Below are 12,119 nucleotides of genomic sequence, written 5' to 3'. Positions count from 1 at the left end.
CTACAATGTTGATGAGACAGGGGTTTCATCTGTTCATATTCCACCGAAAGTGATTGCATCTAAGAAAGTGAAACAAATTGGAGGAATAACGTCTACTGAGAGAGGGTTTAATACAACTTTGATTGGTTGCATAAACGCTGTAGGAAATTCAGTTCCCCCCTTTTTTGTATTTCCTCGAGTACATTTTCAAGATGCTATGTTGCATGGTGCTCCTCCAGGTAGTTCTGGAGCTTGTAACCCTTCTTGATGGTCTACTGGAGAAATTTTCTTAAATTTCCTAGAACATTTCATAAAAAACGTAAAATCAAGCCCTGAAAATAAAGTCTTATTAATCATGGATAACCATGAGAGTCATATCACTATTGAAGCAATTGATATGGCCAGAAATAATGGAATTGTGATGATCACAATTCCTCCACACAGTAGCCACAAACTCCAGCCCCTTGACAGAGGTGTCTATGGGCCATTCAAGGCATATTTAAGCACCTCTTTCAAAAATTGGCATCTGACCAATCCAGGGAAAACCATCAAAGTCTATGACATTGCCTCAATAAGTGGGATAGCTTATCCTTTGGCTTTTACCCCCTCAAATATATTATCAGGTTTCTCATCTTCAGGACTGTGGCCCATAATCCTAATATATTTTCCGATCACGAGTTCCATCCAGCTCTGTGAGTGATAAACCTCATCCAGATATGAGTGTAGAATCTTCTGCTGGACCTTCTAATATCTGTTCTCCAACTGAAGCTAATAGGTCTACACTTCAGTGTCTTTGGAGGAAATTAGACCATTCCCTAAAGCTGAAATTAGAAAAGATAGCAGGAAAGGTAGGAAAAGTGGAAAATCAAGAATTCTTACAGACACACCTGAGAAAAATTCAATAATAGAAGAAATGGAAATGAAGAAGAAGAAGAAGCAGCCAAGAAAAAATTTGAAGAAGTCACTAAGAAATGTGAAGTTGATGAGAAAAAGAAATCCACTAAAAAAGAAAGCAGTCTGATTATGATTCAGATGCTTCTTAGCCTCATTCATCTCCAATGAAAGTGAGATAAATATTGACGATTTTATCAAGAAGAATGAGGAGGAGTTGATGGAGTCAGAAGAAAAAGATTTTGAAACTCCTTTAAAAATAGGAAGATGGGTCTTGGTCAAATTTCCCACAAAAATAACAGTGAAGCACTATATAGGCCAAATTGTAGGTGTGAGGGATGGTGTTCCCAGTGTGAAATTTGCAAGGAGGGTCAAGAAGACTTCACATTTTGTCTGGCCTCAAGAGGCTGATGAAAGTGAAGTTCAGGATGGAGATATTGTGGTTTTCTTGCTGACCAGAGATGGGAAGAAGAGGTGGAATGACTTTCCCTCTATCTTTTACAGGATTAATGTATTTTAGAAAAAAAATTCATGTTTTTTAAAAATATTTTTGTGCTAAATAATTATTTTTTCATCGAAATGCATATTTTATACTTTTAATTATTAATTTTGTAATTTTTCTCATATTAAAAAAAATTATGATTGTGTATATTAAAGATATAGGGTTATTTGTAGCCTGTTAATATTGTTCAATAATTTTTAATATATTGTTGCCTGTTATTTTTCGATTTTTCAACTTTTTCATATTTTAAAATATCATTACTTTTTATATTGAAGATTATAACTTTAAATCAATGAATTTCCAGCTTTTATTATTGCTATTTTCCCTTCAATTCAAACAGTTTGTCATTTTTACAATTATTGACCCAAGGTACAATGAGAGGTGGCTCAAGGTACAATGAAGGCATTGTACCTTGGGTCATTTGACTTTTTTTGTTTTTTTATTACAAAATGCTCAAAATGTCTTCAAAAATTCTGTTTTCCATGTCAAAAGTTGCAGAAAATCATAACAAACTTGACAGTAACTTCAGGTGGGTAATATCATAACAACTTAGTAAACCACTCTACTTCAAAGAAAAGCGGCCCAAGGTACACGACTTTCCCCTACTAATTAATTAATTTTGAACATTAATTATGAAAAATCTAGAAGGAAAATTCAAATTTGGGCTTCCAGGTGCACGAGATTGATATTTTTAGAATCTATGTTCAAAATTTGGAGATCTAAATCATTCCCGTTTTTCCAGTATGCAATCCACAAGTTGACATGTTTTGATGCGAACAAACGAACACACAAACAAACACAACCGTACTCTTTCTTATTATATAGATGAATCAGTTTTATTGGAAATTAAATAATAAGCTGTCTGACTTTCCAAAAATCAAGAAAACCATCAATACCTTTTCTCTTAGTTGATGAGTATTATTCATCAAATAGTATCAATTTTTGCTGCCGCCAATATGTTAAACATATTGGCGGCTACAATTTTCAAGCATCTTCAATTCAAATAGCTATGCATTCTGCAAATATTGATTGAAGAAATAACAGAAGGAAATTCGTTGAGTGAAACTGTCCAAAAATAGTAAAAGTCCTTAATCCTATTCATATAGTTTTCATTGGATATTCGAATTATTATAATTATAATGTTCTGGCAATTTGTTAACAGAAATTTCTAAAAATTAACATAAATTTGATTAACATAATCATTGTGTGAGGATGTTCAGAGAGTCCCTGGTGGGCGAAGAGGTAAACCGGCAACTGAGAGGTACCGGGTTCGATTCCCGGATTGGGCACAGTTTTTTGGACAGTTTCACTCAACAAATTTTCTACTGCTATTTAGCTCAAAAGTCAATATTTCTAGTAGCGGAAGTCCTTATAGTTCTATCAATATAGCTTTCATTGGATATTGGAATCAATATTATTAATTATGATATTATAATTATGATATAGTTGGTTAATTGCAATTTTTAACAATTTCTAACATCTGAAATTACAAAAATAATTATATTTCTTTCCAGGTGATGAAAACGGCGTATTCCTTTGGGAACATTCTTTATACAAAGAAGCTGAGTATTCAAACACAATATTAAAATTGGGAAGTATTTCAAAAATGAAAACCAATGTGCTGGACAACATATAGGTTTTGATTGGAGTTACTTTCTATTGTTACATCAAAAATGTTTAGTCCCAGTGAAATTGAATGCAAGGATATTTTGTTAATGTAAGAGTAATATCAGTTGATAAAGTGAGTATCCGATTGGCCTAATATTGTTTTTTCCTCCACCTCCTGTCTAAAGTGCTTACTTTACTCCCTGGAACATAATACTGAAGTTTCACTTCTTCGCTCTCGGGAGGAAAAAACGGGAAAACTCCCTAGAGCGTAAAAGTAACTCCATTTAAATAACATGGGAAGCATCTCTATTTTAAAAACGTACATTTGAAATCAAAGACCTTAAAGATGCATAGATATCTCTTTAAGGTCTTTGTTTACAAACCACTCTCTGTCTCAGACAGCATCGTATCACGCATGCGTTAGCAACGGGTTTTTCCCGTTCCATTCAGTCAGTTCTTTGAATGTAACGTTCTTTGTGATGATGGTTACCGAGCACTGTAATGGAGCCAATCGTCATTCTATTTGATGAAGATATTATTATTCAATGATCATTTATCATTAAATTCAGTATATAATTAATATATTATCATTTTATTTTATAAGAGAAAGAGTATCTTTGAAAAATATAATTAATAAAATATAACAGTTGTTATTTAACTGATGTTGGAAAACACTATACCTAACTAAGTCAGCATAAATATTGTCATTTCAAAACAAAAACCGAACCCTCTACCTCCCCTTTTACATTTAAAACATCAATAAACATAACTATTTGAAAAACCTCTAATCCCTTCCAGCATATTGCAATTTTAAAGCAAAAAACTAACCTAACCTTATGAAACATTATTGAATATAATCCAAAAAAACCTAACCACTAACCCCTTATCCCTTCACATTTAATAATTTAGATTTCAAAGCAAAATCCTAACCCCCTAACTTATCCTTTCACATTTGAAACATCAAAAAACATAACTCTACCTAGACCCTAGCCCTTTCTAGCATAGTCTATTGCAATTTTAAAGCAAAAACCTAACCTAACCTTATGAAACATTATTGAATATAATCCAAAAAAAACCTAACCACTAACCCCTTGTCCCTTCACATTTAATAATTTAGATTTCAAAGCAAAATTCTAACCCCCTAACTTATCCTTTCACATTTGAAACATCAAAAAACTCAACTCCAACTTTACCCTAACCCCTTTTAGCATATTGCAATTTCAAAGCAAAAACCTAACCTATCCTAATAACACTTTATTAAATATAACCTAAATTTAACCTAACCTCTAACCCTTTCACATTTAATACTTTAGATTTATTCATCATCTTTAGAGCAAAACATTAACATGTGGTTCATTTCATGAACATGTTCATAAACATGTGGTTCATTTCATGAACATGTTCACAAAACATGTGGTTCAAAGCAAAATCCTAACCCCCTAACCTATCCTTTTACCTTTGAAACATCAAAAAACATAACTCTACCTAGACCCTAGCCCCTTCTAGCATATTGCAATTTTAAAGCAAAAACCTAACCTATCCTAAAAAAACATTATTAAATAATAAAACGTAACCCCAAACTTTTTCACATTTGTTTGAACGATAGACAAGGATAGCAACACCATTGCAAATCATACACTACCATTATAACGTGGACCTCACTATAGATACTCAAAGAATACTTTTGAATAACTATGTTATAACTGTGACTGTTGCTGGCCGTTACTCTGTTTCTGAGACAAAGAGAAGCTGCTCTTTGTTTGAGATAGGTTAGAAGGTCTAAGCTCAGATGAGGAAGCATATAGAGTAGTCATTAAACCAACTAAATGCAATACCTCAACCAGACATTTGATCAATATATAAATTTTATGTTTGTATGCTAGAATTATTACAAACTTCATAGCACTATACTAGAAAAATTTATAAATATTTTTTCATTCCATGTTATTAAAAATACCAGCCAACAAATATTCCTTATTAACTAATCAAATTTGAAACGGGAACTTCATCATAGTTGTAGTTTTGGCGGCCATTGTTGTTACAGCTTTTGCCGACAGATAGTGCATAGCGCAGTCGGCGGAGAACTGTGATTACAAGCCAGCCCAGCTGTTTACGTTCCAGGTTATGTTGTAACATATTGTTTGGTCACGTACGTTTTAAAAGATTATTTTATTTGCAGTTCTTATAAAAATGTAGGTGGAGGAAAAATGTTGTGTATATCACGGAGTGAAAAAATTTTTTTCTCCCTCAGGAAAATTGTTGCCCTCGGCTTCACCTCGGGCTTCAAACTTTTCCCTCAGGGAGAAAAAACAGTATTTTTCACTCTAGGTAATTATACAAATAACTATTTTCTCGAGTATATGTATATTTCATCTCAAGTATTTTTAGCATAAAAAAAAGATTGATTGAATTAATCAAAACTTTTTCATGAAAGAAATCATTCCATAACGACGAGAAGGAACAAACAATAGGAAAATGGGAGTTTGCCATGTTGGTTTCAATATTATTTATTAATTTATAAATTATAGCCTAATAAATGTATTTATTTATCAAGAAATTTTTGAATAACATTCCATATTACTGTACTATTTGCGACAAACTACAAGACTTCTCTACCAAATAGGATTCGACCATTTGCGACGAACTACAAAGTTTTTCTATCAAATGGGACTCGACTGTTTGAGAATCGGTCAGATGAGAAAATCAAATCTTCGACCTTTTGTGAAAGTTGAGATTTTCGGCCAAATGGGATTACTATTGAAATTTTTCGATCATTTGGGATTTGACCATTTAGAAAATACGGTACAAGTTTCAATTCTACCATTTGGGATTCTTCAATTTTTGATCTTTTGCGACAAAATAATAATTTCGACCAAACGGGAATCGGTCATTTGGCATGCCACCGTCTATAGTGAGGTCCACGTTATAATGGCAGTGAATGAAGATAGGAGAACAGCGTGGCCTTAATTAAGTATATTTCTACATTGTTAAAAACGGATCTGGTAACGTTGTGGAGCTAGAAAAGTATAGTGCTATCAGCTTTCTCGAATGATAGACAAGGATAGCAATACAATTGCTAATCAAACACTGCCATTATAATGTGGACCTCACTATAAACAGTTATTGACGTGGGTAGATAATTTTTCCTTAGTGTTTCTCTCATTTGTTGTCACCTCAGTTTATTTTTTATGCAGATGAGACGAATAAAACTTCTAGAATAACTCTTGACATGATCAGGAATAATCGAGAATCATTATTCCAAGATGAAAACATATTGGTTTTAACTATTTGATTGTGTAGGCCTACTGATCATTATAGAACAATTGAAACAGATATCCCATTGATTCTTTTTCTTATTTCATGAGAATAAAAAACGATAATTATATCATTCTACTGTTATATAAAACTAGCAGGTAACCCGTGCTCCGCAAGGGTCTATTGTAAAACTTGACAAACTTGACGTGATGAAATCTTGAAGAATTGAAAATAGGCCTATAACCATCCTCGTTTGATTAAGAATCCATATATGAAGAATCTCATGTTGATCAGTCCAGTAGTCCAGACGTGATGATGCCTCAAACATTAACATCCTATCCTGTACGTATATAAGCCAGTTCTTTCCTTTATTATAGTATAGATGATTGAAAAGAATAATAACCCATATTACAAGGAAAATAGAGAATTATCAATGTTTAGTTTCTTGAATAAAATTAATTTACAGTTGAATGAAAAGAGTGCCGTATGGTACCGGTTGCACGAAAGTCGGTGCAACTTAGAAACTAGAAAATAGGGTACCTTAATTTTTTTTGGAAAGCAATACTTTCCTAACCTATGGTAATAGGGCGAGGAAAGTATTAAAAAAGAAATTAATAAAAAACAGCAGAAGTGGAGAATGATACACTGGGAAAATTCGAGGAGAAATTGAAGGAGTTGCAGAGAGGATCATGTAAGTCCTGCAAACTGCTAGGAAACAGGCCATCATAGTCAACACTATATTAGTCAGCTCCACATTATAATGGTAGTATTTGATTTACTTCAGTGTTAGGCTACTATTCTTGTCTATTATTCAACGAAGCAGATAGCACTATCCTTTTCTAGCTCCGCGATGTTACCTGATCATTTTTTATCAATGTATAATTTATTGTAATATTTAATCTAGATCATAGAATTTTATCATTTATCCATTCTTCTTCTTCTTCTTCTTCTTCTTCTTCTTCTTCTTCTTCTTCTTCTTCTTCTTCTTCTTCTCTCTTCTTCTTCTTCTTCTTCTTCTTCTTCTTCTTCTTCTTCTTCTTCTTCTTCTTCTTTCTTCTTCTTCTTCTTTCTTCTTCTTCTTCTTCTTCTTCTCTTCTTCTTCTTCTCTTCTTCTTCTTCTCCCGCACAATATTTTCTTCCCACTTCTCTTATTGCCCTTCCAAATGCATCTGTCTCTGTCCGACAACACTAACGCACCCCATTGTTGCCAAAATTACCACCAGTCGCCCACCCTCAGATAAATTGCTCAAAGACCAGAAAAAATTGCTCAATTACTTTTTTCTCTGGCGGTTCTCTTTTTTACAATTACTCGTATGTCTCTCTATTGAACAACGAGTTCCTACTCTTTAAGGTGCGTACAGATTTTTGCGCCGCGAACATGAGCAATTAACTTTTGATCAGCTGATGCCAAGCATTTTATATCATCTGTATTTTACAGTTTCTTTACAAATACAGATATAATCAGCTGATGAAATTTGATTGCTCGTGTTTGTGGAACATATGTCTGTAAGCACCTTCAAATCTCCAAAAACAATTTGAAGTGGATTGAAGAAAGTAATCGAACGTAATCGTCGAACATAACACGAACGGATAACGAGCTTTGAGTCATATAAAGGCAAGGCTAGTATATAGCTATTCATATACTATTCTTCATAAATAAAGGTGCGTACAGATTTAATCCCTGTACACACACATCGATTTTAGTTCGAACGGTATTTTGTGAAACAATTACCAAAAGAGTTAAAAGATCACAGAGCTCTGTTGTTTGCTGATGACACATCGCTCATCTTTAACAATTATTTATTAGATAGTCTAGAAATAAATGCTTCTACTGGAGTACAGTCAATTGTCCAATTCTTGAAGCAAAGGCAATTAACAATAAATAGTAAGAAATGTCAATTCCTACAATTCAAAAGTAAGTATAATTCAGTAGAGGATAGAGAAATAAATGGTTTGTAGAGGAAAATGAATTAGACCAAGAAGAGAAAGTAGCATTCTTGGGAATTTTATTGGACAGGAAATTAACATGGCATCCTTACATTGAGAGGATATGTAATAAGATATCATCTGGGGTATTTGCCTGCGGCAGCTTGCTAGGCTGAATGATAAAAAACTACTGTTAACTGCTTACCATGGACTTATACTATCTCATATTAGGTATGCTATTTTAGTATGGGGTAATTCATCTCAACAAAATATGGACAGAGTGTTAAGATTCAAAAGAAGGCACTCAGATGTATAGAGAAAGTGAATAGGTTAGACTCTTGTAGGCCTTTATTTAAAAAGCTTGGTCTATTAACTGTGCCATCTTTGTATGTATATGAAGTTGTAATGCATGTGAAAACGAGTGGTGTGATCCAGAATTCAGATGTTCCTGAGTATAATACGCGAAACAGAGCAGATTATCATATAATGGGTCACAATAGTAGGTTATTTGAACAAAAACCAGATTATATTGGTAGGAAATTTTATAACAAGCTACCTCAAATCTTGAAAAGTAATGATGATTTGAAGATTTTCAAAAAACAAATGAAAAAATATTTAGTTGATAGAGCTTTTTATAGTGTACAAGAATTCCTTTCAAACCTAAACTAGGTTGAACTACTTAGTGTTAGAATTATTATGTAATAACATGACTTGTCTTATACTCCATGACTGGAGTCTTTAGGACGTAATCTGAAAAAAAATCAGGTAAATCATAAGCTTACTTAATAGGATCCTTTTTCATCCTTTGAAAACCGTAGAGGCAAACTATCTCAAAATCCGTTCTTAGTGCGCGTCTAGCATGTTTGAAGAATATTTGTGGAAAGTTTCAAGTCTGTAGGACAATTAGTTTGAGCTGTAGTGTGATTTTATATCAAAATTTTCGAAAAATGCCCTCTCCTGGACCCCCCTGTGCTCCTGATTGAAATTTCTCTGCATAGATCTGATTTTTTTTTCGTAGCTGAACAAAAAAGTTCCTCATTATTTCGCTGTGCAATGAGCGGTTAAAAAGTACAAAATTTTGGTGGGGCCCCAGCTCCCTCAGGGGGGCAAATTTCTGAAAATCCTTTCTTAGTGAATGTTTTCAGGCTACCATGAACAATCGTGCAAAATTTCAAGTTTTTAGGCTCAGTAGTTTGGGCTGTGGTGTGATTTCAGTCTGTCGGGGCTTAGCCTTTTATAAATATAGAAAAAAGATAGAGAAGAAGAAGAGATTTATGTTCCGCATTCACGGCAAAACGCGGAAATAGATTTTCATGAAATTTGACAGGTATGTTTCTTTTTAAATTATTGCGCGTCGACCTATTTATAAGGTTTTTTGAAATTTTTGCATTATGAGGATAATACAGAAGGAGAATGAGTCTCCTTCTAGCGCAATATTACCGTAAACCATTCAATAACGCATGCAGTTAATAACTAAAATAACATGTCTCCCGACCATGTCTCAACAGTCATTATCGTTTTCACACCGATATCTTGCTGACAAGACATTCAGACTAGACAGGATTTACTCTGATTGACAGTATAAGAGGATGAGGCTGCGGTTTATAACTGTGCGAGGTCTACTGTTCACAGAACCACTAGTATTTTCAGTAATCAATTTTCCGTTCGTGACGGTGGTAGATAACAGTCATGTAGGCTATGTTTTAGCATTACGATTTTTTCCAACACATATTTTATCGAGAAAATTTTTGTTGATGAAACATAGATGTGTCTCAATGAGGGCGAAAACATTTTTTTATTTCATTATACGAACATGGTTTCGAATTCGAATTCAAATTCGCATCATGCTGTTTTGAAACTTGTTTTACCTATATTAGTGGTTTTCCAGTATACAATGATATTTTCTACAGATGGGAATTTCGAATTATAATGAATCAATTATTATCATTAAATGAAAATCCAAACTAAATGCTATAATAATTCACCCCGAAGACTTCTGCTACTGCAAATATTGACAACAGGTGACAACAGGGTAAACAGCTAGATGGAGATTCGATAAGCGCTAAACACAGGGCTGACAAATAATTTTTGAATAGTAGCGCTCATCGAATTTCCTTCTAGCTGTTTACCCTGATGTCAATATTTGCAGGAGCAGAAGTCTTCGGGGTGAATTACAGCATTTAATTTGGATTCTTGTTTAATGATGATAAATAATATTTTCAGTGGTCGATTTTTTATTTGTGATGGTAGAAAAACATCAATGTTTTTCTCAATTTTGAGAACGAGTTACGAAGACGTGTTTACAGCGTTCAGCAATCTATCATGTCTCTGAATACTTCTGAGCTCATTACATCAAGATCCGGGTCTATTTTCTAACAACACACGTGCATGAATGACGTCACATTTTGAAAAACAAGTTTTTGTAAAAACAAGTAGTGTTCTATCCTAGACTTTTTGACACAATTTTAACGTTTTCAAACCCTGACGATACCTTTCATTGCATCATTCCCAACGGAACATTTTAACTTTCGTTGCCCTATTACCATAGGTAAGGAAAGTATTGCTTTACGAAAAAATCTGGTGTGGTACACTCACACAACTTTTCTTGCTCATTGAACTGTAAGCCTCATTCGTAAACGAGAATAATTTAGAAGAATAACATGATGACGATTGGTGGCAACATATTAATGCAACTACGATCACACTACTGTATAATTATGTAATTGTTTTCAGAGTACTTTCTCCTTTGTGTAAATTGTGAAATTCAATGATTTTTTCAAAAGTCGTCAAAACAGCTGTTCTACAGATGAAATATCTCGACTATGACTGTTTTCTTTTTATAAAATGCTCTATCCACCTACCTCATGCAAGAGAAAGAGGTTACAAAGTCCATTTCTCAAGAATGGGGTGGACCCCCCATCAGTTCCTCAGGAAAAAGACTCATGCCAGTTGATAGAGCTGATGAATAACTATAAAGGGTATGAATTTGAAAAACATTGGTCGTCATTTTTGAGAAAAACGTGAAAAACATGGTTTTTTAGTCATTATCCGCTATTTTTCTCAAGAATATTACGAAGCTCCTGAAATTTTCTCAGAAATAAGACCCATGTCAGTTGATAGGGCTTATAAATAGCTATCCATGGTATGAATTTGAAGAAAATAGTTAGAGCCGTTTTCGAGTAAAACATCAAAAACATGGTTTTTTAGTAATTATCCGCCATTTTTTCCGCCATCTTGAATTGAACTTTTTTATTGTCGGATCCTCATGGTAAAAGGACCTTAAGTTTAAAATTCCAAGTGAATCGATTAATTAGGAATGGAGTTATCGTGTTCACAGACATACACACATACATACACACACACACACACACACACCAACACACACACACACACACACACACACACACACACACACACCACACACACAACACACACACACACACACACACACACTCAAACACACACACACATACAACACCCAAAAATCATGTTTTTGGACTCAGGGGACCTTGAAACTTATAGAAAACTTGAAATTAGGGTACCTTAATTTTTTTTGGAATGCAATACTTTCCTAACCTATGGTAATAGGGCAAGGAAAGTATTAAAAAAGAAATTAATGAAAAACAGCAGAAGTGGAGAATGATACACTGGGAAAATTCGAGGAGAAATTGAAGGAGTTCCAGAGAGGATCATGAATGTCCTGCAAACTTCTAGCAAACAGGCCATCATAGTCAACACTATATTAGTCAGCTCCACATTATAATGGTAGTATTTGATTTACTTCAGTGTTAGGCTACTATTCTTGTCTATTATTCAACGAAGCAGATAGCACTATCCTTTTCTAGCTCCGCAATGCTACCTGATCATTTTTTATCAATGTATAATTATAAAAATCAATCTAGATCATAGAATTTTATTATTCATCCATTAATAACTATTCTCCTTGAAGAATAAAATA

General features: G+C 33.7%; 1 protein-coding gene across 2 annotated transcripts in view; it reads left to right on the top strand.

The window, feature by feature from the left end:
• The window catches only part of LOC120353054, an 88,932-nt gene extending 85,798 nt beyond the window's left edge, over window positions 1-3,134 (top strand). The window contains exon 4 of one of the 2 annotated variants that reach the window (XM_039435536.1): window positions 2,887-3,134. In XM_039435536.1, the coding sequence (XP_039291470.1) occupies window positions 2,887-2,958 (72 nt within the window). In that variant the 3' untranslated portion in view covers window positions 2,959-3,134. The remainder of the gene's footprint in view (window positions 1-2,886) is intronic. The other variant, XM_039435535.1, reaches the window with a different exon arrangement.
• The last annotated feature ends 8,985 nt before the right edge of the window (window positions 3,135-12,119 follow it).

This window comes from Nilaparvata lugens, chromosome 9 (genome assembly GCF_014356525.2).
Source record: "Nilaparvata lugens isolate BPH chromosome 9, ASM1435652v1, whole genome shotgun sequence".
Taxonomy (NCBI): Eukaryota; Metazoa; Arthropoda; class Insecta; order Hemiptera; family Delphacidae; genus Nilaparvata; species Nilaparvata lugens.
This window is presented reverse-complemented; position numbering and strand designations above follow the sequence as displayed.